Consider the following 26,402-nt stretch of genomic DNA (forward strand, 5'->3'; position numbering starts at 1 on the left):
TTGATCTGCTTTATTAAAAGTTGTTGCTGTGTGCAGTGTGCAAATGAAAATAAAAATAGTTTTACCCTCCTGCTGACTATAGTGTCGTGCCCCTCCCAACCTATACACACACACACACACACACACACACACACACACAGATGATTCGACTTTCGGTCGACCATGGAAAGATTCAACAATTCTGATTCGAATGTATAAATCCTTAGTCAGGGACACCCCTAATAATTACTATACTTTATTTCTATACTTTTTTTTTTTTTTTTTCATAATGGTGTACTAGTTTTGTCCCAATTTTGTCCATTTTGACAGATTTTGGTCTCCTCCAAATCTTAAAATGTATATTATAGTCAAGGTAAACCACCACTTACAAAATGTCCGGTATATCCAGTGTAGCTATGGATGACTAAACTTATAAAAACTTACATGCTTCAGTTTTTCTATCTAAGTAAATGTTTAACCAATGTGTTTTTTTAATTACGCGCCCCATTTCATTACCATAAAATATATTAATCTAGTCAAGTGAGTGAACTATTCCTGCCTATAATATATATATTGTGCTTCTGGATGATTTTTTCTTAAATATGTTACATAACTATAGACTGGAATTCTGGGACAGGAAATTGTCAAAGTCCAGTTAAGATGTATAAAAATTAATTGACTAGAGTTTCAAGGTTTAAAGAAGACTCCCTTCATGACCAGCTTACACAGAGGATGTTGTTAGATAACCCTTTCCATCTTGTATAGTTTGAAACCCAGTATCAATAATCTATCTGCTAACAGTATCAAAAAGCTGAAAGGCAAGACTTTCACAAATTCAGATTTTTACCAGATAAATTTGGCAACTGGGCAAATGGACAAAAGACACAAAAACGGCAAGTACTTCCACAACACATAATATGGGAAGGTACGTCTGGAAGTTATATTTGAAATTAAACAAAGGTTTAGATGTTGTTAAGCTGCGTGAGGACGAGGACGTCCTGAAGCTCTCTTCGCTTAAATTAGCTCAACATTACTATCAGATGTAAGTAATTACCTGGATAAACTATACATCATGAAAAATATCTAAGACTAAAGTTTCATTTTTTATTCTCAAACTCTTATAGCGACCGTAATATGTTAAAATGTTCATTGGATGTCACCATTATGGTGATCAGCGTTTGTTTTAGACTTATAATATTATAGTTTATTACTCATAATATTAGTTTTTCTTTGACTGCTGTAATCCAGTGTTTATAAAACTGTCATTATGGTAGAAAGAATGGGGTTGGCTATTTATTAATGATGACCTGTAAACTAGAGATATCATCATTTATTAATGACAAGATCTGTAAACTAGAATACTTGATACGTTTTATTATTAATCAAATGTGTTTTAGATCATCAAATGCATTTAAATATTCTATTCTAAACACCCCCCCAATCCTATGTTTTCCAATTCCTAATTCTGGTCCTGATTTATAGATCTCCTATTTTCCTGGATATGTTTAACCTTATGTGCAATGGCTTTGGCAGCACCTGATCCTCCTGTTAGAAAGGCTCCACCTGCCATTAAAGCTACAGGCAGCGCAACTCCTCCAGTGGCAGCGACCAGTACTGCACCTCCAGCTACTGCTGCTCCTACACCCGCCACACTCGCTCCCACTAAAGCTGACTCCTGAACCTTCTTCATCCTGATCTTTTTCTGAGCTTCCTTGTACATCTCATTTGTGTAATGCTCTCCGCCATTCTTCATCACCATGATATCTACCTTCTTTAGCAGTTCAGTGACCTGTGCTGGATCCTCATTAGTGTTATCAAAAACATGATACCTGTCTTCACACTGTTTGACTAGCTCATTAATCTGCTTGTTTTTGGTCAGAAACTCCTCTATTGGTTTATCTAACTGATCTCCTCTAGTGAACAGAACAATGGTGTACCGAGCAGCATCTTCTCCAAAGTTCTTCTGAATCCATGTCACAGTGTTTTTCTCCTCATCTGTGAATCTCATGTCCAGTCTGATGACGAGAAGAAACACGTGAGGACCAGGAACAGACATGTAGACACAATTCACTATTTCCTTCTTAAGCTGCTCTTTACTGATTGATGTATCAAACAGTCCTGGAGTGTCAATGACTGAGATGTTTCGACAATCCACCCGCTGCTGATGTTTCTGGCATTCCTTAGTCACAGATTCAGAAGATAATTCATAAACAAACTTTTTTTCTCTCAGGATGGTGTTTCCTGTTGCACTCTTTCCAGTTCCAGTTTTACCCACAAGAACAATCCTGAGATCTGAAATGATAAAAAATTTAAACTAAACATTTAGATTTATGCATTCTAGACACTTGACTGTCTCTAGATAATGTGAGATGTTTGGATTTTGTGTTTAGAGTTTTGTGTAAAGTTCTTACCGTCGTCTGATTGCATCTGGTATTTCATTTTATGGCTCATTGCCCAGCTTTTCTCTGGTGTCTTGCCTACATTTCTATCTCTGATTCCTTCATTAGAGAATTCCATGAATCTGTCTAATGACCTATCGCTTGGCTTTTCATAAATGTGAGTTGTTTTCATTGTTTGACTGAGATAAGAAACCTCAGTCACAGAATGATTTTTTCTCTCTTCTGTTGCACTTTCCATGTCACAAGTCTCTGGCTTTATTTTTGCTCGTTCGTGTCTCTCTTTCTCTTGCTTTATATTCATGTATGCATGTTCTCGCTCTTGTTGTTTCTTTTCTCTTATGATTTCCTTTACTTCTTCAATCACAGCATGTGTTTTTTTCTCTTCTGTTGCACTTTCCATGTCAAAAGTCTCTGGCTTTATTTTTGCTCTGTCTTGTCTCGGCTCTTTCTCTTGCTTTATATTCATGTATGCATGTTCTCGCTCTTGTTGTTTCTTTTCTCTTGTGATTTCCTTTACTTCTTCAATCACAGTATGTGTTGTTCTCTTTTCCACTACACTGTGAGTTGTCTCCCATGTTGTTTTAGCTTGCTTTTCTTTTCTTTTGTATGTCTTTTCTTCCTCTTGTTTTTTCTTTATTCTTATGCTCTTTGTTCGAGAAACTGAGAAAATCCTACTGTTGTAATGCTGGTGATTATTCTGTTTGATAAATTCATCAATCTTCTCCAGAAGCTCTGTGTTTTGAGTTTGATTCACCTGATTTTTACTATTGATTGCATGATAATTGTCTCTGCAGTGTCTCACCAGCTCTTGAAATTTTGCACTAAGCATAAACACAGTCCATTCTCTGTTTGACATTTGTTCTCTTCCAGTAAGCAGAACCAGAGTGAACTTAAACACTTGAGCTCCAAATATATCCTCAATTTCCTCCACAACATTCCTCTTCTCCTTTCTGAAGTTATCCAGGTTCATGATGAGCAGGAAGACGTGAGGACCAGGATGAGCGAGATCTAGACTCTTCATCATCTGCTTCTTCATCTCTTCATCAGTCAGTTGAGTGTTGAAGAATCCTGGAGTGTCGATGATGGAGATGTTTCTGTCGTCTACTCTTCCTCTCTGTATACCACTCTCTCTGGTTCTGCTCTCTTTAAACACCTCTCGACCCAGTATTGCATTTCCTATTGAACTCTTTCCAGCTCCAGAGACTTCCAGAAACACAATCCTCAGATCATGTGGATCACCTGCCAAACAGATTGTGTCATTATCTTGAGATAATATTGTTAATTGTTATGCTTTAGATATTCTTTTCAACTCGTTATTAACATTAACATAGGCTCCTGCCACAGTGTATCTATTGCACAATTTAAAATGTGTCTCAGTAGTTGAGGTCATATAAACTGCAGGTAAGGGCGTTTTCACACTGGCAGTTTAGTTTGAAATGGAGCAAAGTTCAAATAAAAAATTAATGTGAAAGATACCATGCAGACCAATGTGTGCACCAGGGTATCGAACTAGAGACTTACTGGAGGAGGTGTTCTTAGTTCAGTTGCACTCAAACTGTGATGTTTTGCATGAAAGAGAAAGCAACACAGACTTGATTGTGCACTTGTTCAGAAAGAAAAGTAATCTGAATAAACTGGGAATAATCATGCACTCCGTTGGACCACAGCAAACATGCACTCTAAAATTTTTTTTTTTTTTTTTTTTTTTTTTTTACAAAATTCTACATTTTGCTTCATGAAAACTTTTGTTAATGGCTAATTTTGGTTTGAATAATTATGTGCCTTGTTAACACTTTTACAAAAAACACAAACTCATATAAAAAGCCAAGAGTCAATCTGCCTAACTAAAGGAAACACTGATCTCCATAATGGTTACCAAACCCTTTTTAATAAAACATCAACATCTAAACCTGGGCCCGTATTTATCAAGCTTCTCAAAGTGCTATTTTAGTCTTAAGTGCTGAGAATTCATGACATTTACTCCTACTTTCAAACTTAAGTATAAAAGCAAGTTATCAAATTTCTTAAAGCTAAGAATCACTCTTCCTCTCCCAGTTCTTTAAGACAGCTCGAGAGGTCTCTCAAGTGGTGAGGAGTTGCCAATAGGGGCCTGTGATGGCACTGAGGAGACAGAGACGTGCGCAAATCTTTTAATAGAGGGAGAATGTGTTCGAAATCTTTGACGACAAGCAGTTAATCAAACACAGTATCGTTTGGACAGAGCAGGCATCATCTTTTTCAGCGCTGGTTAATGTTGGGTTTTATAAATAAATAAAAAACGCTGTTTGAGTAATTCAGCAAGTAGTAGCGATAGCTTCTTCCTCCTGCCATTTCGGTTTTCTTTTGGAATCCATAATGGCTGATTATATATAAAAAAATCTAGGCTGTATACAGGCAGGTCAGTTAACAACACACCAGTTTAAAAAATATAATTAAGACATGGATCAAAACATGTTTATCTTTCATTTCCAGTGTGTATATTATAATGTATTCTCTTGAAAACTCTTTATTGTCAAATGTGTGTTGAATGTAAACTCCTCTTCACCATTCAATGTGAATTTATCTGAGAATATTCTTAAATAAGGACATCTATTCAGTGATTGGTTCATGCCTATGACATCATAAAGGTACAGTTATACGTTTTGTTCCCCAAGGAACACAATTGTACCTCCACTGTACCTTTTTTTCCTGAGAGTGTAGGAGACTGACATTCTCATTGCTTCATAACATTAGGTTGAACAGCTGAAGTCACATGGACTATTTTAACAATGTCTTTATTACCTCATTTCCGGCCTTATAAGTGGTAGTACAGCAAACAACACCTTTCTTCTTAAGAAAACAAAAATAATGTTCTTAAGAAAATATAAAAAATGTTTCAAAAAGCACACTCTCTTACAAACTTCTTAGAACTTATCTTAAAGCTCCACTGTGTGATATTTTCCCCTATCTAGCGGTGAAAGCTATATGACCATCCAGTGGATATTAGTTTCTGTTCCTCTCTGACGGAATTCTGATTTCGTTTTAACTCCTACGGTGGCCAATTTAGTCCAAGATTAACATGGCAATCCCCCTCTTCACATTCGACACGGTGCCATCGAGTGTTAAAACGTGAAAGGCGAAGCTTGAATTCACGGGTATGTCCCTCTTTGGCAAATGTACTTTCAAGATGGAGGGTCAACATGGTGACCGGCATTCAAACCCCTCACCCGTATGTATTTTCAATGGCATATTATAAACTTAACAGAATACTTTATTACTGAAAGAAGTAAATGTACATTAATGTACACATATATTTTTGAAAGAACTAAGTGTTTTTACACTCTAAAAATGCTGGGTTAAAAACAACCCAAGTTGGGTTGAAAATGCACCAACCCAACAATTGAGTTGTTTTAACCCAATGGTTGAGTTGTTTTAACCCAGTGGTTGAGTTGTTTTAACCCAGTGGTTGGGTTAAATGTTGCTTAAGACAACCCAATTGCTGGGTAAGAACAACTCAACCATTGGGTAAAAACAACCCAATTGTTGGGTTGTTTTTTTAACCCAGCATTTTTTAGAGTGTAGCTAAGAATAAACTAAAAAAGTTACACAGTGTAGCTTTAAGATGTTTCTTAACTTATGTCTTAAGAATCTGGCCCCACATGTAAAACCAGTAGCTGTAATGGACAGATGTATTGGAATTACTATAGGCCTGTTAAAATATTTCAGTGTTTTAATGAACGATAAACAGCACTGGGGTTCACTTATTTTGAACCAGATACGAATGCAGTCATGGGTTCCTCAGCTTCAGAGGTCAATCACTTTGACAAAAACAAATAGAGCTCTAATGCTTCGATGTGAAATATTTATTCCTTGGCATAAGATTTAGAGCTTTGAATGAAAAAGCACACATCGGTAGCTGCACTGATCCAGCAGATTATTAACATTTGACCTAACAACATAATAATAGTCAGCTGTCAGTTAACATTTAACTTATATAAAATACATTTTAATGAGAACCAATAAAGTAATTGTTAGAACAAGGAAGTCAAACCCTCTCCCTCGCAATGCCTCTTTCCATACCTGAGCCAGTTTTTCTCATTTACTTGAAAATCACAGACGTTGTGTTTTAATCAAGAGTTGAGACTAAAATCTGTAGGAGCAGGGAATCAAACCGTCGTCTCAGATCATGACCGAAAACTGAAAACTGTCATAATGCTGCTCTGACAGAGATGTGCTCTCCATCATGTCTCGGCTTTACAACAACCAAATATATATGTTTATATATGACAATGATCCTGGGAAAAGTAATGTATTAATACATTCATAATGTACATTAAATCTGAAGCCTTGTATGACATATCTATCCTAAATAAGATTGCATTCACTTTTTATGACCTGTCAGTTTTGTTAATACCACAAACAAGAATCCAAGCACATAATTCAGTTCTGAGTATTGTATTAAACTAGCTGTGATATCAGGTTAATTCATATCAGGTTCATTTACACTGACCTTCACATGCTGATGCCATTGTGTCTCTTGCAGTTTGTTGTCATTCAGAGTCTCTCTGTTTTTGTCCGACTGTAGGATCTGAATAAGAGAAACTAGAAGTGTCTGAACTTTGCCCCTTTGATTACCTCCACACCATCCAATGGTTGTATATTGGACATTACGCAGCAGTAAAGATTTGAGCTGTAGCCCGGAAACACAGAAGTATTACATAAAGATGAACTTTAACTCTCTCTCTCTCTCTCTCTCTCTCTCTCTCTCTCTCTCTCTCTCTCTCTCTCTGTAAAAAGGACATAACTATCTGTCAGTGTTGTTCAATTTAGCCTTTAATGACTTGAAAAGAAACAATTGAAAAACTTACAACTGTCTAAAGAAATATATTTTGTACAAGTATATACAAAACACACTATTATATTCAGAAAATACCATGTAAAAATAAAAATACAAAAAATAAACAGCCAATGGAAAAATGAAAAAGCAAACACTTGACATTAAACAGACCAGAAAACCATGAACAAAGAACAGAAGAGATGCTACATTGCAGAACTATATCGACCCCTAGTGATCACTGGAGGAATGTCAGACACAAACGCCTGCTGTGTACAGAAGCTATTTCTCAGGTTAGCATGATGGAGTGATGCAGTTTTATTTGACTATATTGTTGTCATGTGGACACACCCTGAGAAAAGTAGTAGGCAAGCACATTCTTAAGATAATGCCTTAGATAAAACCAATTGAAGATAAAAGAAGAAATTAAATCTCTGAAGATCTCATCAGAGGATTAAACAACTCCACAAACAGCATTACCAGCTTCACACATTACTAACCAGACTGACTTTATTTCTGTCAGACGACTACAGAAGCTCTTATTGAGAATTAACAGAGGTTTAACTCGAATGTGTTACATTTGAAGTCACCATAACGGTGATCAGTGTTTCCATTAGTTGGGCTCTTTACTCTTATTATACATTTGTCTGTTTTTGGCTGCTGTGAAAGTGTGTTTGTAAAACACATTTGCAGTAGCAAAAGAACCTTAAACAGGTGTGCCCCTAGAACAGGTATCCAGGCATGCAATTGTCTCCACGAATGCCTCATCCACCGGCTGGGGTGCCACGTACAACGGGCTTGCAGTTTCGGGTCTTTGGACGGGGCCTCAACTGCAATGGCACATCAACTGCCTGTAGATGTTAGCAGTTCATCTTGCGCTGGGCCGCTTCAAAACGGCGCTACATAACAAGCAGGTTCTGGTCCATAAGGACAGCACTGCGGCCGTTGTGTACATCAACAAACAAGCTGGTCTACACTCCTGTGGCATGTCACAACTCGCCCGGACACGGCCCATTGCCTGTTGTTTTATTCCCTGACCGAGGGGACCCTTGGCACGGATGCCCTGGCACACAGCTGGCCCTGGGGCCTACGCAAATATGCGTTTCCCCGAGACAGGGGTAGCTGCAGCTTGGAGTAATGGGCGTGGCAAGAGGTAGGGGCGTGGCAGGAGGTAGGTGGGTGGTGAGAGGTTTCTCATTGGTCAAAGGAGCTTCCTCCTGACGACTGCGTTGGCCAATCAGCAGTAACCTTAGTTTTACTATCAATCAGTGGAGGAATGAGTTTTGACTTAGAACACAAGCCTTTGATGAAAAATTCAACTGACGTTTTAAAAAACTTAATTGTAAAAATGACTATTGAATAAATGTTTTTTTGGATAAAATGTTGTTTGTTTTGCTTACTTGATTAATGTCACTTAAAAGTAGTTTATTAAACCGGTTTTACTTCATTTTATATTATATGATGAGTGTTTGATCAAACATGTATATATATGCCTTTATACAGCAGAAACATTTGCTGTACCATAGTTATAAAAATAATATTACTTTTAGTTTGTATGTAGCCTACTTTAAATGAAAGTACAAAATTAGTATGACTTTAATAGTGTCAGGAGACATTTTTATCTTTAAAATAATAATTTGTTTTTTAATTATTTTTTATTTTATTATTTAGTTCAAGTACAGACATTTCAAGTATAATGCAATAAAAAAACGATGAATATAAAGCATTGTAAATACAGCACAAAGTGTGTAAATCAGAGAATAACAATAACAAGTATAAAATGAACAAAACACATAAATACACAAATATAAGTTTATGAATCAAGGTAGAAAACGTTTTGTTTTGGGATCTCATGTTTGAAAGCGTTTCAAAGTATACTGTGAGATCAGTCATCTGAAAGGTAATAGGGTTCTTTCATTTGTGTCATGCATATAAAAGTTTGCAAAATAATTTAATTATATAATTTTGTTTTTCAGAAAAATATGGGTTTTGGAAACAAAGTAAAATGTCATGAAGTTCTAAATTCTAATAATAGGATTTTCTATTTTAGGAATATCTATTTTAAAGTCAGTCCAAAATGAAATAGAAAAAGGCCAATACAAAAATAAAAAAGTGCATTTATCACAAACAGTATGAATGTTTTTTAATGATTGATCCCAAAAAAGTCGCGGTGGTGATGACGTCACGTAACCCGCGCCACAGAGAAGGTTTCGAAGGTAACATACCCTGAGTCTCAATCAGCTCCCTAGTTCACTAAAGTAAAAGAAATGTATTTTGTCTTGTATAATTATTTGTGTAATTATAGTGATTAAGTTTATGGCTCGCTTTTATGCGGATCAGGAAACTTTTCGCGTCCTGGTCATAGACTGTAAAAAGACGAGAAGACCTCACGGCACACCCCATACCTCGTGGCACGCCCCATTCCTTTCCGACCTCATGGCACACCCATTGCTCCAGTCTGCAGTTACCTCTACTTGGTTTCCCCCAGTGAGCCTTCTCGCACAGACACTGGGAGGATGAGGAGCAGGTCCTGGTGGTAGCTTCGTATTGGCCCAACAGGAATTGGTTCCCGGAACTAGTGCTCCTCGCGACTGCACCTCCTTGGCCCTTTCCTCTGTGGAAAGAACTCCTGACTCAGAGACGGGGCACCCTCTTGCACCCGCTTCTGGACCTCTGGAAACTCCATGTCTGGTCCCTGGACGGGACGCGGAGGTTCTAGGTGATCTACCACAGGCTATGGTAGACACCATCACTTCCGCTAGAGCGCCCTCTACAAGGTACCTCTATGCGTTGAAGTGGAATCTGTTCGTCGACTGGTGCTCTTCTCACCGAGAAGACCCCCGAAGATGTTCTGTCAGTCTCCCTCTCCCCTTAAAGTTTACGTTGCCGCAATTGCCGCTAATCAAGATTTAGTAGGAGGTAAGTCCTTAGGGAAGCACGGCCTGATCGTCAGGTTCCTGACGGGGGCGAGGAGATTAAATCCGCCTCGCCCTCCCTCTATACCCTCTTGGGACCTGTCTCTGGTGCTGACCGCACTGTAGAGACCTCCCTTTGAGCCTTTGCAGTCAGCAGAGTTGAAAATCCTGTCTCTAAAGACGGTACTCCTGACTGCATTGGCCTCCATCAAGAGGGTAGGGGACCTGCAGGCATTTTTGGTCAACGAATCATGCCTGGAATTCGGGGCTGGACAACTCTCACGTGATCCTGAAACCCTGGCCTGGATACGTGCCCAAGGTTCCCACCACTCCCTTCCGGGACCAGGTGGTGAGCCTGCAAGCGCTACCTTCGGAGGAGGCAGACCCAGCCCTGGCTTTTCTCTGTCCCGTCCGGGCCCTTTGGACTTACGTGGACAGGACGCAAAGCTTTAGGACCTCAGAGCAGCTCTTCGTCTGTTACGGAGGCCAGCAGAAGGGAAAGGCTGTCTCCAAGCAGAGGATGGCCCACTGGATTGTGGATGCCATCGTCTTGGTGTATGAATCCCAAGGCGCGCCCTGCCCGCTCGGAATTAGAGCCCACTCCACCAGTGGTGTAGCATCGTCCTGGGCGAGAACAAACTTCTCTTGTTAGAAGACATCCATAGGTAAGATATTAGGGTGGTTGTCAAGCTGAATTTGATATTTCTCAGCCAAACTGTCAGCGCCAACTAAATGTCAGCGGTGGAAAGTCCAGGTTCAGAAGATAAAAACTCCTGCTCTGTATTAGGTAGAATTAATTAGTTAAATCAGCTGACTGAGTTCATGAGTGGAATAAAAAAAAGGCAGGACTTTTATTTTCTGACCCCTGGATTTTACACCTATGACAATGTGTGTAGCACGTGTGCTATGTGTTAATGCTAATCTGAAAGAATATGGGGTGAATTTCTGTATGTGATTTGTGCTTTTGATAACTAATATAACAGTTAAGAATCAAAGTACAGTGTTTACAAAAAGAAAATGTGTTATTTCACAAAAATAAGGGTAATGAGAGAGTTCATGCTTATGGTGTGTAACAAAATAATTATCCCTACTGATGTTTTAAATACATCCAGAGCTTATAGTTAAAAAGAGTTGAAGACATGGAAAATAGTATACATGTTAGATGGCTAGGCAGAATGTCATGTGTTAGTATTAATTGCTTTAGATATATACTATTAATGTACACTGACATCTAAATGTGATCGACATTGTTTGAATTGTAATCAGAACCTGATGAGAAACTGTATGTGAGTAATTCTGTATTTGCATGTTGTGGTTTTTCTTCTGAAACAGATATTTCATGTTATACAGTTATCAGTATATGAAAATGTTGACATATTTGCATTTCAGTCAGGTCCACTTAAGTTAAAAAAACATAGACAAACTTTGTTAAGTTTTTATTGGCATATTTTGCATAAAATTTACATTTGGTGATATGGCTCTGTTCTAGATTCCCCGTCATTATCATGTTGAGCTCCATGAAAATCCAAGACAAGGAACAGCAGCAGCTTCTAGGGACAACAAGTGCGTTTCCAATATCAACTATAGCTTTAAATACAAGTGCGTTTCCAATATCAACTATAGCTTTAAGAACAAGTGCGTTTCCAATATCAACTATAGCTTTAAGAACAAGTGTGTTTCCAATATCAACTATAGCTTTAAGAACAAGTGCGTTTCCAATATCAACTATAGCTTTAAGAACAAGTGTGTTTCCAATATCAACTATAGCTTTAAGAACAAGTGCGTTTCCAATATCAACTGTAGCTTTAAGAACAAGTGCGTTTCCAATATTAACTATAGCTTTAAGAACAAGTGCGTTTCCAATATCAACTATAGCTTTAAGAACAAGTGCGTTTCCAATATCAACTATAGCTTTAAGAACAAGTGCGTTTCCAATATCAACTATAGCTTTAAGAACAAGTGCGTTTCCAATATCAACTGTAGCTTTAAGAACAAGTGCGTTTCCAATATTAACTATAGCTTTAAGAACAAGTGCGTTTCCAATATCAACTATAGCTTTAAGAACAAGTGCGTTTCCAATATCAACTATAGCTTTAAGAACAAGTGCGTTTCCAATATCAACTATAGCTTTAAGAACAAGTGCGTTTCCAATATCAACTGTAGCTTTAAGAACAAGTGCGTTTCCAATATCAACTGTAGCTTTAAGAACAAGTGCGTTTCCAATATCAACTATAGCTTTAAGAACAAGTGCGTTTCCAATATCAACTGTAGCTTTAAAAAGTGCTTTTTCAATATCAACTATAGTTAAATGTGTCATGAACTGGCTTTTTTATTTTTTATACTGTTGTCTGAGGTCAACTAATGACGTTTGTGTGGTTTTTACATTCAAAAACATCATAACTAATAAGTAATAGGCTATTTTTTTACACTGGTTTTGAGGCTCTCTCCTGAACCCTGGGTTTTGATGGGAATACCACACTGGAGACTTGGAAGTAAAGGTTCACTTTTAGGATTGGATAAGATTTGCATATTTAATGATCTTCAGCCAGGGCCGGCTCTAGCTCTTTGGTTGCCCTAGGCGAGATGGAGTTTTGCGCCCCCCACCCCTCCACCCCACCACCCCACCCCACCCCACTCACTTTTATCGTCTCTATTCTAATTCAGCATATGTCTGTTTACCTAGGCCTACCCCTAACCGAGAAGCACTTATTATTAAACACGTTCAACGCTTTATTTCCTCTTTTCAAACATTTTCTCGCTTTTTATTGAAAATAAATGCCTTTCCGATTTGATATGTGATGGGAAAAGGGAATAGAGCGAGTGTGGCAAAAGGCAGGATCGAACCTCTGATCTATCTGCATCAAATCTTGATGCCATGCGTGTTACCACTACACTACATCCACTGTAGAGAATATAGTGAACACAGCATATTTGTGTTTAATGTAAATAATATGGCATATATCGTTAGGCTGCTCCAGTAAAAAAAAAAAAAAAAAACGAGATGCCGTATTTATTTCCTTCCGACGCCCACGTAGAAAGCGTTTGTACTTTTTATAACTAACGTGCATACGTTATCCATATTCATAACGAACTGGACTTTTGATATTTAAATGACATCCATGTAGGTTATTGTATATTATTGTCAGTGAAGTTATGTTTGCAATACGTATAGTAATTATGTAGAAAACTAGCAAGTTCAGCTTAGTGACAATATTAATCATATTTACAAAATAAATATTAGTTGATAAGATTGATACTAAGTAATTTTATTTTGTTTGACATCTTGTTGGCTGAGATAAGAAGACTAACCTCTATACTGGGCTTTCTTTCAAATTTCTTCCTTTCTTTTTTCTCTTTTTCCGTCTCTGTGCATCCGCGGGTTTAGACGCCTCATTTTTGATGAACACGCAAGATGAGCACTTGCCTGACCTAACGCCTGAACTAATAATCAATAATCACCATCAATTCAATCCAATAATCAGGTTGATAAGTAATTAAATGTGTGGCTGAGGGGGCGCCCTATGATGATCATGTTTAATGAACATTATGTTGTATTTCGCTTGTTCCGATTCTATGCTTAATGGGAAGTAATGCGGCACTAGAGCGCGCTCGTGCCCCCAACACAATTGTCGCCCTAGGCGACCAACCAAGCTCACCTATAGCAAACGCCGGCCCTGTCTTCAGCTCCCCTGTCAGTTCAGTTCACATAAGGGATTGTTTTGAAAGCGGGAACCGGAATGATTCTCTCGATCACAGGGCTCGTAAGAGTCTTTATCAAACAAACACAATGATTTATTTTTCATCCACCCGCGATTGATTGGAATATTATTTTTGTATTACTTGGCCCGCCTGATCGGTGGATATAAGCGTAAACACACACACACACACACACACACACACACACACACACACACACACACACACACACGTGCGCGCATCCTTCAAATATCGTAGATCAAGAAAGGAATGTTATATTTCACTATTTAGGATTCACCGGCCTACCGTTGGGCTTACGTTTTGGTAGCCTGTCTGGAAAACACATAGCCTCAGGGTTGTTGGGCTTTCCAAGTCTGATCCCAAATCGCAATGAACCAACAAAAAAGTATTCTCCAGCCTGTGACAGCATGCTAAGGTATGTCCTGTTAGACACATACACAATCAAAATGGTCTGTAACAAAGCAATACTATCACATATAAAACACTTGCATAAGTGTGTTGCACCATTCCTGTCGGATCCAATATAGAAGGAAATCCACTATTGACCTGAGACTTGTTTACAATTGCTTCAGCTGTGAATTGAAGCAAACATGCGTACAATGTCTTCCCCACGTGAGCTGGAACTTCATTCAAAATAAAGTTCAACCACTCATTCCTAATATTAGGATCTACAGGAAGCTTATGCAGCAACTGTGTTCTTCCACAACCAGACCACTTAACAAAGTTACGTCCAAAAGAGGTCTTTTCAACGTCTTTGTCATTAGTGGCATACGTTGAAAAGATGTCTTTTGGGCATAACATTGTTTAGTGGGAGGAATAGTGCAATATCTCGCTATCTCTGGCATGTTTATTGCTGCTGGCTAGCACAATCCGAATAGCTCCATGAGTCGGTGGGCAGGGCTACTGAATTGTGTGCATTTTATTCTGTAGAGGCATGTTTCGCCACACGATGACGTCAGGATGAGGCATATTCTGAGATATTCTGTTTTCTGGGCCTGGTGTCTATAAAAGCTTTTCTTTGACTAACAAGGACGTTTTCAGCTCTGAAACTTACAGGACATTCTTATATTACCATGACGTGATTGTACACTTGCAGCCACGGTTTAGTTTACCATCCAGGACTACCTTAACTATACAGAAGAGTGTCAACCAAGTTAGCTGAGAAGTTAAAAGGAATTCCAGCCCTGAACTTTATTTCAGATATGTGGACTTAAGATGTCTGCCCAATGTCGCTGATAAGCCTCACAGTGCACTGGGTTGACTCAGATACATATGACCTCTGTAGTGTGGTGCTTCCGGTAAAAAAGTGCAGAGGTCCACACAACCGAGCTACGATGGCAGTGAGTGGTGTTTGCTGGGAAAAAAAAATACAGTAACGGTGCTGGAGCTCTTAGATGAGTTAACAATGAAAATCAGCTCTGCGACCTCCATTACAGCCGACGTAATCTCAGCAGCCACCGTTTTACCAGGCCTGCTCGCCGAGGAGAACAGCACTGACAGCGGCATCAAAACAATGAAATGCATGCTCCTCCAAGCTGTCATCAGGTGATTCAGCACCATCAAAAGTGAACCCCTAAAATGGATGAGATGGTGCTCTTCCTTGGTGGAATATTTATTTCTGTATGAAATAATGAAAAGACGAAAAGGTTAGATGGGGACACTCTCCGTAGTGTGTACACTAGAAAGCACTCATTACATACGGAGCGCTCTTTTGACTCTACTAGCATCAGTTTCCTAAGCCCAGTATGAAAAATAATGGCTCAAAGTGCAATGAGGGAAAATATAGGAGTGAATAAAGACGAGACACACGAAGCTGCTGCTTCAACTTCTCTGTCTGTATATTGTTTTATTTTTATTTTTATTTGGATTAATGCAAATATTTCAAAATTTTCATGTACTGATAACCGTATAACATGAAACATAGCTTTCAGAAGAAAAAACACAACACATAAATACAGAATTACTCACATACAGTTTCTCATCAGGTTCCGTTTCTAATTGAAACAATGTCGATCACATTTAGATGTCAGTGTACATTAATAGTATATATCTAAAGCAATCAATACTCACATATGACATTCTGCCTAGCCATCTAACATGTATACTATTTTCCATGTCTTCAACTCTTTTTAACTATAAGCTCTGGATGTGTTTGAATCATCAGTAGATGTATATTTTTATTACACACCATAAGCATGAACTCATTCATTACCCTTATTCTTGTGAAATAACACATTCTGATCAGGCCAGAGCTTCCCGCGCTGTGATTGGACAGGAGCTTAGCACGTTGCCCGGAAAGGTCCCGCCTCTTATCATAACGGGTAGATACGCGCGCTCAATGTTATTGCAAAAATGTATATATTGCCTTATCAATTTGAGTCGGAATCAGACCCGGAGAATATCGATGAGTATCGATTACAACCTGCTCAGGAAAGACTTTTGCTGGATGTTTCAGAATGGTAAGCTGTCTATTCAGTAGTTTAAACTGATCATTACAAACACCAACAATCGATGGTGTCTGAATGAATTACTACACTTTTATATGCTAAGTTTTTCGGGTTTAGTTTCAATTACCATCTAACGTTAGTTAACAAAGCTAAACAGCGTTGCACTTTGTGTCATGAGTTACATAAACTGTTAAACGGACTGACTTAAATAATAAAATACACTTACCGGTTGTGGTCCATAAACAACAAAGAGGGAACTGCGTCATCTTTTAAGAATAATCTTTCTGCGAATCCGGCATTAAACTGATTGAGATTGAGGAGGCAGTCCTCAGCAAAATGTGCTGCACATAGTTTTAAATTGTGATTATAATTTTCCGGAACCGAGTTAACCATAAACTGTAGCCATTGATCTCTACGTACAGCGTCCGTGGGAAGGCCAAACAAAGGTGATTTGACTCCGGGATGAAAATAACAGCGTTTCAATGGCATGGCGACAAACACACTCTACAAAAACAACGCTTCCTATTCTCGACCTGCGAGAGCAAAAGGATAACGCCCCCTATTTTGCGTGTTCTTGTGGGCGGAGGGTTCGTCAACAAACGGTTCTAGTGACGTCATTACAGCAGGAAGTGCAGCGGTGTAGTCCAAACCGGCCGTTCGCTGTAGGCTTCGAAAGGGAACTTCTGTTAAATAAAATATCTCGCTTAGCATTGAACTTTGAGCTTTATAATTTTACAGGTATTATTTATGCTCTAACAGCAACATTACACACTAACTAAAGTTTGAAAGATGGAATCGCAAAGAATGGGACCTTTAAGGATGAGCGACACCAGTCAAGGACGAGAGAGGACCAGGCCTGAACTTTACGTTGAGTTTTGTTTATGTTTTGTTATGTGTGTGCGGGCAGTCATCCGTGAGGGGCTGCCTGCGTTACTTTCGTTTTGTTTAATATTTGATTAAAGTCTTTGTTGAACATTCGCCGGTTCCCGCCTCCTTCCTTCCCATATCTACGAACTTGATTACACTTACATCTTCAAATTATTTACATTTCACAGACATTTATCATCTTCACAATCTTACAAATTGACTTTCCATGACAATTTAAATTTCTTAACTGATGAGGGGAGATATTAAAGACAATAAGGCCGGTGGCACACTGCAAACATGGAGGCTGTGTGGCATTTTCTATTCGTACAGATCCACTTTTGTGGCAAGACTGAAGCGTGGGGTTGTGGTGCTTTCCTCGTTTATACATTGATGGGCGTTCCTGAAGTTTACCGCCATAGGTGTGCTTTTGAGCCAGTGGGGAATAAAATCAACGGACCCGCTAGAGACTTTCCCCAGTCTCCATGTGTTCTACTTCGATTGGATAGTCGCATCGAATTCAACGGACACTGCTACTGGATCACTTGCCTGTGTTTGTTCAATATAATGTGATTGAGCCGCTGGGTGACTGTCACAGCACAAACGCAGCAGGAGTCAGATTACATTCATTGTGATAAATGAGCTGAATGAGCTCTCCTGATGTGAGCTGAGGTAAGCGCGGGTGTTTCAGTCGTTCACAGCACGTGTTCAGTCTGGCGCTTTTTTTAGATCATGCCTTTGGAATCTTAAAGGGTTACTTCAGCGATTAGCATATGGCTTTGTATCAGTAGAAACCCTGGAGTATATTCAAATGATTGTGCTTCCCTCCCTCATATCCCCCTGAGACAAGAGATTTATGCATTTTATTTCTGGAAAAATTCCTCCCATGACGCAAATATCGTCAATTTGTGTCATCGGAGGAATTGTTTTGCCAGAGGCTTAAGACTACAGCCAGCAGAGGGAGCCATGTCCGCATGTTTTCTGCATGTTTTTGGGAATGGCCTTGTAGGGCAGCGAAGCATTCTGGGAATTGTTGTCTTTCATCCCCATGTGACAAAAATACATTGTCTGTCTTTTCTCAGTCTAGAAAGCACCTTAGCAATTAAAAAAATAATTTCACATTTCTACTACATTAATGACCCAGTTTAAATACAGATTCATCTTCCCAGCGCTCAAGTACTCCTTTAATTCTGATTCATAGTAATTAATTTGAGAAGTTGAAACACTCACTTTGCTCTGCACCGCTCCGTTTACATGAATGCCTGCAGCTGCCAAAGCCGAGCGCTGTGAGTGCGATCCCAATCCCCATGAACAGGTTGAAAACATGTGGAAATAGCTCCTCTACTGGCTGTAGTCTTTAGCCTCTGGCCAAAAAATCCTCTGATTATGATGATACTTGGACATCTGAGGATTTTTTCCAGAAATAAAATGCATGGGGAAGCATGGTCATTTAAATATACTCCCGGGTTTCTACTGATACAAAGCCATATGCTAATCGCTAAAGTAACTATTTAAACTTTCTATTTGATTAGATAAAGCACATCATGTCTAATACTTATTTATTAAATGAGAATTTTTGTTCTGATTAAATCTTTATATATACGTGGCAAACAAGTTACCAGTAGGTTCAGTAGATTCTCAGAAAACAAATGAGACCCAGCATTCATGATATGCACGCTCTTAAGTCTGTGCAATTGGGCAATTAGTTGAATTAGTTGAAAGGGGTGTGTTCAAAAAAATAGCAGTGTGGCATTCAATCACTGAGGTCATCAATTTTGTGAAGAAACAGGTGTGAATCAGGTGGCCCCTATTTAAGGATGAAGCCAACACTTGTTGAACATGCATTTGAAAGCTGAGGAAAATGGGTCGTTCAAGACATTGTTCAGAAGAACAGCGTACTTTGATTAAAAAGTTGATTAGAGAGGGGAAAACCTATAAAGAGGTGCAAAAAATGATAGGCTGTTCAGCTAAAATGATCTCCAATGCCTTAAAATGGAGAGCAAAACCAGAGAGACGTGGAAGAAAACGGAAGACAACCATCAAAATGGATAGAAGAATAACTAGAATGGCAAAGGCTCAGCCAATGATCACCTCCAGGATGATCAAAGACAGTCTGGAGTTACCTGTAAGTACTGTGACAGTTAGAAGACGTCTGTGTGAAGCTAATCTATTTTCAAGAATCCCCCGCAAAGTCCCTCTGTTAAAAAAAAGGCATGTGCAGAAGAGGTTACAATTTGCCAAAGAACACATCAACTGGCCTAAAGAGAAATGGAGGAACATTTTGTGGACTGATGAGAGTAAAATTGTTCTTTTTGGGTCCAAGGGCCACAGGCAGTTTGTGAGACGACCCCCAAACTCTGAATTCAAGCCACAGTACACAGTGAAGACAGTGAAGCATGGAGGTGCAAGCATCATGATATGGGCATGTTTCTCCTACTATGGTGTTGGGCCTATTTATCGCATACCAGGGATCATGGATCAGTTTGCATATGTTAAAATACTTGAAGAGGTCATGTTGCCCTATGCTGAAGAGGACATGCCCTTGAAACGGTTGTTTCAACAAGACAATGACCCAAAACACACTAGTAAACGGGCTCCAAAGTCTTGGCTCCAAACCAACAAAATTAATGTTATGGAGTGGCCAGCCCAATCTCCAGACCTTAATCCAATTGAGAACTTGTGGGGTGATATCAAAAATGCTGTTTCTGAAGCAAAACCAAGAAATGTGAATGAATTGTGGAATGTTGTTAAAGAATCATGGAGTGGAATAACAGCTGAGAGGTGCCACAAGTTGGTTGACTCCATGCCACACAGATGTCAAGCAGTTTTAAAAAACTGTGGTCATACAACTAAATATTAGTTTAGTGATTCACAGGATTGCTAAATCCCAGAAAAAAAAAATGTTTGTACAAAATAGTTTTGAGTTTGTACAGTCAAAGGTAGACTGCTATTTTTTTGAACACACCCCTTTCAACTAATTGCCCAATTGCACAGCCTTAAGAGCGTGCATATCATGAATGCTGGGTCTTGTTTGTTTTCTGACAATCTACTGAACCTACTGGTAACTTGTTTGCCACATAGCAATAAAAAATATACTAAAAACCTTGATTATTCTGGTTAGTCACATTGTACTGCTATTATTTTGAACAAGACTATATATATATATATATATATACATATATATATATATATATATATATATATATATATATATATATATATATATATATATATATATATATATATATATATATATAGACTTTCTTTATGGAAAATATTGTTTTGTGCAAGTTATTTTTTATTTATTTTTCATTGGCTAAAGTATGAAATATAGATGTGAACCATTACCCTAAATGTTTTTAATTGAATTAATGAAAACCTTTTTTCAGTGCAGTTGTAACAATCTTCAACCATTATTTCCATTAAGGTTTGGAACCCTGTGCTGTCATGCATTTCACAGTTTTTAAAAGTTATTATTTTTTTACAGTGTGAAGCAGACTGAAGGATTGTGCAACTGTAATGTGATAGCCACTATTTATTTACTTAAGAAAGCACATGCTATATGGGGTGAGAGCTCTAATGTTATTTTGCATATTTTATATAATAGTGCCTTATAAGGCAACAGTTAATTTTATTGGTCGAGAATTAGATGTGTTGATATTTCTTTGTTTGAGAAAGGTTTATAAACCGAAACGTAAAGCACAAATGCACCTTTGAAGAAAGCTTGATCAGAGCACTCTCTGTCTGTGTTCATCTGGACATTTTGTAAGGGGTGCTCAGCCTTGAATATAAGATTGAAAATAAACTTTAACATTTGACAAAATGGCTCTGTATCAGCAACTGCCGTTTTTCAACCCGGTAAGTGACCAGTTATTTTAAAATCATGATTCATTTCAGTTTAGTAAATTGACAATATGCTGAATGTTTTATTTAAAATAAAAAAATAAAAAGCGATATTACCATTTTTCATGTATGAAATAAACTAATCTTCTCTTCCTATAAATATATTCATCAGGTTAAATGCATTACTATAAAAAATGCATTACTACATTTATGATATTGATTTGCTTATAGACTTTGTTGGACGGTAGAACAATTGCCCCAAAGGATTTGCCCCATTAGGCCAGTCTGATGATTTAGCCTATTTGAAACTTTTTCAGTAATGCAGAAACTAATTTCCTTAATAACTTTATATTTATAAATGAATTATATTTCATGACCATGGCACATCCAATCACAGATTTACTTGCCTGCTGTTAGACTTCAGTGAAAACACCCACTGTTGCGATTGGCTGACATCTTTGCATTTGAAATGAGTATTAGATTATGCGGTGGAGGGGGCGTGGTTTAATGAGGCGAGCAGCAATGCCAGTCCAGAGAGAGACGGAGAGCTGGGGAAAGATTGCTGAGAAAGTGTTATTGTAACGAGTTGTTGAGGGCGCTGTGAGTTTATTTTTATTTTTTATTTTTTTGTATCTGAGAGCTCTGAATAAACACGAGTGAAATTTACAACATTATTTCTTTCACAAAATGCTTTCACCACAACTAACACCAAACACGACATCGACATGAATACAGTAAGAGTTTCTGTTGAGCAGCTTAACGGCAGTTTGGGCAAGTGTGCACTGCAGATAAACGTGTGATTAACAGATCCGAACATGATAAAGAATGTTCTTTGATCACCTTCTGCAGTTTAATCATTTAAATAACAGATTTGTTTCATGCTGCTAACAGAAATGACATGAAGTTGATGGTTTTAGTCACTGACTTGATTCACTGATTCATCAAGACGGCCAGCGGCGGGACTGACAGTATTAAATGAGATGAGCATTCACTTGTTGTCGTGCGCTCTGTCTGTGCTTTCATGTTATCATGTTTTGTGAAAACAGCTTATGAGTTCTCATTAACTGCATAGTCATGTCATGTTTGGTGTGAGCACATGGCTTGTCAAGTGTTTATTTGTGCCATGTGCTCATGTCTATTGTCTAACCCCGCCCACCTTGTTTCCTGATATTGGTTAATCTGACCCATCTGTCTTCCCTTGTTACCCTCTTTTTGTTTGCTCCCTATTTATTCCCCTTGTGTTTGTAGTCCTGTGCTGGATCGTCATTGAACACCTTGTGTTTCCCTGCTCCATGTCAAGTCTTGTTTTTCCACCTCAGTGTAGTTTTTGTTTATCAAGTAAAGCCCATTCCTCCTTCATATTGAGTCTTCGCTCCTTTCCCTTAACCCAACCCTGACAGTGTCGTCCCCTGAAGCTTCTCTATGTGCATCAAAAAGGAGGGGTGAGCGGTGGCTTAATGCAATTCACAACATCACCGGTAGATGCCAATTAAATTCACACATTGCACCTTTAAAAGCCACAGAGCTTGACAAAAATAAATAATAATAATAATAATTTTTATACATAAAAAGCCGAGATGACTGAGATGGCAAACCGGAACATGATTTGTGATACATAAAATGATATTAATATAAATCAATCTCTTTTGGTTCAAACATATGTGGCTGAATTAAATCAGTATTTCCACTTGCCATTGTGCAGCGTTTACGTCAGTAAAGTCTGAACACATTTTCTCAATTTTTTTTTTTTTTTTTTTTTACTAAGCAAACACTGATTCATGATTCAAATGCAGCATTTCCAATGAAACTATTAAAACTACATTATTCTGTGGCACAGTAAAAGTTGAACGTTCATATTTTGGAAATTATGTGTTTTTTTAATGTTTATTATTTTTTTAAACCTGAACTGAAAACCTCTAAACCTAACCTGACAATCTTCTTCTTTCCTAAATATGTGCATTTATATTTTTCCTTACAGCCCCAATATGCTCCAACTCCAGGATCTTTTGTAAGTTTTTTTTTTCTTTTTTTTCTTTAACATTTTGATCTCTGTAGCACTTTTACTACACTTTATTGTAAGAATGATATTTACAAATGCATGGACACTGTTGTTTGTATGGAAGCCCATAAATAAACCCACTAAATATATATATATATATATATATATATATATATATATATATATATATATATATATATATATATATATATATATAAAATCATCTTGAATACTATACAATTTTTATTGTATTATGTGAAGTGGATTTGAATTAACTTTTGGCAAGGGACTAAAGTGTTAATATGATATACATTACATTTCAGTTAAATATTAATATCTTTAATTATTCTGACCCACAATTTCAGAAGGTCCCGTATAAAAGCATCTTCCATGGTGGACTTGAGCCTGGCAAAGTCATCATCATCCAAGGACTCATCAGTCCTGAAGCAAAAAGGTTTAAAATATAATTTCTTTCTGCAGAAAGATCATGCATCGGTTTAAAATTGGCTTCAAAAGCTGTCTTAATGACACCATCCATCTGATCAATGAAATAAAGTTTCTTTTTTTTTGCCAACAGAATAGAAATTAACCTGCGGCACAAAATTGGAATTGCACTTCACTACAATCCTCGTTTTGATGAAAATATGGTTATTAGAAACAGCTATGAGGATGGAAAGTGGGGCGAGGAGGATCGATCTGGACCTTTTCCATTCAATAGAGGGAAACCACTGCAGGTAGGGGTTGAACGACTTCCGATGTTTTAAAGTCGACATTTATGTGATGAAATCGAGTCGATGTCGACTAGTCGCTGATGGCCGCATTAGAGAACAAATAACCCTAGACCTTAAGCTGAGATGCAAACACTGTTTTTCTTGTCCACAGGACAGCTATGGCATAATGAATGAATAGTGAGAGGTGTGATTGCATGTGAATTAATTCTACCTGCCAGCATCTCTCTACTAATAGTGAAGCTGTGGGTTTAGATTCTACAAAATATATACTATAACTTCAGTTTCTAAGCTATTTTATAAATCTCAGAAAACACTGTTGACAATACATTTTTGCACTATACTGAATGGGGTTGTGTGAGATGTGCATGATCACTGCGTATGTGTGTGGCTGTTTTAGCTTATAATTTATTTTTTGAGTGATCAACGTTTGCATAAGTAGTAGATGTGTTGGGGATTTTCATTTTCAACCAAAATCCAACGTCTGAATGAAATTAGTAGGAGTCTAACATCTTCCTGACGTCACATTGACTTACTGTGTCTGCTGGGTAGGTTTATGGTTGGATTTAGGATTAGTTGTGTGTAATTATGCAACCAATGTAATTATGTAACAAGGAAGCTGTAAAATAAAGTGTTATGAAAATGTGTTAGTTGGCACTGTACATTAGAACTTTTTGGGGACATCTGTAGTTTAATGATTTTACATCCTTGACTTGTTTGTGCCTTTTAGGTCGCCATCATCTGCGGTCATCAAGCCTATGAAGTGTTTGTCAATGGTGAACGAACTCACACTTACAAGCATCGTTACACTAAGCTGGAGGACATTGATGTTTTAGACATTGATGGAGATCTGCAGTTGACCTTTGTGCAGCCATAAAAAAGCATCTTATCCAAATCTGAAATGAATGTTCAAAAAATGCAGCAATTTATATAAACTTGTTTAGCAAAAAAGAGATTATTTGCATTTGATGTATCAATCTGTATTTCCACATGCAGATATATTTCACTTGTCTGATAGCTATGTGATTGTCCACAGCTTCAGTGAAAAGAATGATAATTGATAATGATAATAAAGACTGTTCTGCATTGAGGTTTCCAATCCATTCATGCTGTTTGTGCAAATAATTCTAGCAAAATATTATAGGATCAATTTTCCACCTAAAATACTGCGGTAATGAATCGAAAAACAATAAGCGTGAATCAAGATTAAAAAAAAGAAAAAACGCATTGTAATGCAAAATGTAACGCATTGTGGCATGAGGCATGAAGCATGTCAGATTGTTGAGATTCATAGGCTGATTTTTGATGTCTGTGTGCGAGTAAATCTCACAACTCTCATCAATTATTCTCATCAAGTATTTCTACACTGTCTTCTGAGAAAATTAGCCAAAAATATCCATGATTTAACGATACACTGATGTTTGTCCAATCAAATGCTCTGATAAGTGAGAAAGTCCCTCCCCTAAACCAAAAAAAAAATAGCAATTCATGTTTAAAACTGACTAAAAACTATTGGATATTTATAAAACGGACAAGCCCATTGACACCTCTCACTCAAACTTCCTGATTCAAAAGGAAACGCATCAATATAGTACAGAAAACTGATCATTAATCATCATTATGGGGTCTTTGACAATAAAATGAAATAAAACATCAGAGTGTTTGTAATGTGAATGTAACAGAGACTCACCGAGAATCATGAGCAGAAAGATCAGAGGAAGAGGAGGAGCCATTCTGACCGACATCAGCATAAAATACATCTATAATACAGCATTAAACATCACTCATATACTCATAAACAGTGTGTGTTCATCACCCTAAACAGCTCTTAGTGTTAGTGAGATCTTTGCACATCTGGAGATTATTAATGCTCAACATCAGTGTGTGTGAATGAACTGATCATTAGATGAACAGAAGATATTTCTCATGTCAGGAATCATGTGTTATATGAGCTTCATCTATAGAAATAATCATCAGTTTTCATTTAAGTAAGAGTGTGTTTGTCTTACCGTGTTGAAGCTCATCAGATCAACAGCAACTGAACGACTGACGGTTTAACACATGCTCTTTTAGCTTTAGTGTGTGGTTAACACTGATATTTTGCTAACTGTGTTTTTGCACATACTTACAGAAATATCAGCGTCACTTCCTCAACAAGAGAAAAACATAATTGACCTTTAGCTAAAAAAGAAAAATATATTTCTCTTAAAGTTAATCTGAAAATATTTTGAGGTTTTTAGAGAAGAGAAATGGGTAACACTCTACGGTAAGGGCACATGAATTATCATGAATTCATGCATTAATATCTCATGAATCATCAGGAACTAACAGGTAATGCATAAGTCATGATAATTCAAGTACCCTTACCGTGAAGTGTTAAAGAGGATTGTGTAACCATATATTATTAGATATTTCACACTTAATATGAAGGTAAAAGTTGATGTTCCCTTTCAATACGGTTCAAAGAACAGAAGAGATGCTACATTTCAGAACTATATCGACCCCTAGTGATCACTGGAGGAATCTCAGACACAAACGCCTGCTGTGTACAGAAGCTATTTCTCAGGTTAGCATGATGGAGTGATGCGGTTTTATTTTACTACATTGTTGTCATGTAGACACACCCTGAGAAAAATAGTAGGCAAGCACATTCTTAAGATAATGCCTTAGATGAAATCAACTGAAGATAAAAGAAGAC

General features: G+C 37.7%; 2 protein-coding genes across 3 annotated transcripts; one reads left to right on the top strand and one right to left on the bottom strand.

The window, feature by feature from the left end:
- Positions 1-1,303: 1,303 nt before the first annotated feature.
- LOC137073847 (GTPase IMAP family member 8-like) lies at positions 1,304-25,771 on the bottom strand. The gene is made up of 4 exons (XM_067442552.1): positions 25,395-25,771; positions 6,868-6,945; positions 2,391-3,617; positions 1,304-2,271 (listed from the first exon to the last, which is right to left on the bottom strand). The coding sequence occupies exons 2-4, from the start codon at positions 6,884-6,886 to the stop codon at positions 1,439-1,441; spliced, it is 2,079 nt and encodes a 692-aa protein (XP_067298653.1). The 5' UTR covers positions 6,887-6,945; positions 25,395-25,771; the 3' UTR covers positions 1,304-1,438.
- LOC137073846 (galectin-5-like) lies at positions 16,144-24,790 on the top strand. Of its 2 annotated transcripts, none has more exons than XM_067442550.1 (5): positions 16,144-16,282; positions 22,956-22,985; positions 23,342-23,430; positions 23,554-23,710; positions 24,435-24,790. In XM_067442550.1, exons 1-5 carry the CDS (start codon positions 16,280-16,282, stop codon positions 24,579-24,581), a joined length of 426 nt encoding a protein of 141 aa, XP_067298651.1. In that variant the 5' UTR covers positions 16,144-16,279; the 3' UTR covers positions 24,582-24,790. The 2 variants fall into 2 exon arrangements, with proteins under 2 accessions (XP_067298651.1, XP_067298650.1); XM_067442549.1 differs by lacking the exon at positions 16,144-16,282 and adding an exon at positions 20,856-20,992.
- Positions 25,772-26,402: the final 631 nt, after the last annotated feature.

This window comes from Pseudorasbora parva, chromosome 4 (assembly GCF_024679245.1).
Source record: "Pseudorasbora parva isolate DD20220531a chromosome 4, ASM2467924v1, whole genome shotgun sequence".
Taxonomy (NCBI): Eukaryota; Metazoa; Chordata; class Actinopteri; order Cypriniformes; family Gobionidae; genus Pseudorasbora; species Pseudorasbora parva.

What these genes read in the sequence shown, in the direction of transcription:
- LOC137073847 (XM_067442552.1), bottom strand. An exon ending in CCAGATGCAATCAGACGACG is followed by an intron (nt 2,272 to 2,390) that starts GTAAGAACTTTA and finishes TTATCATTTCAG; the next exon opens with ATCTCAGGATTGTTCTTGTG.
- LOC137073846 (XM_067442549.1), top strand. Translation starts at nt 20,957, where the DNA reads ATGGCTCTGTATCAGCAACTGCCGTTTTTCAACCCG. An exon ending in AACTGCCGTTTTTCAACCCG is followed by an intron (nt 20,993 to 22,955) that starts GTAAGTGACCAG and finishes TTTTCCTTACAG; the next exon opens with CCCCAATATGCTCCAACTCC. An exon ending in ATAGAGGGAAACCACTGCAG is followed by an intron (nt 23,711 to 24,434) that starts GTAGGGGTTGAA and finishes TGTGCCTTTTAG; the next exon opens with GTCGCCATCATCTGCGGTCA.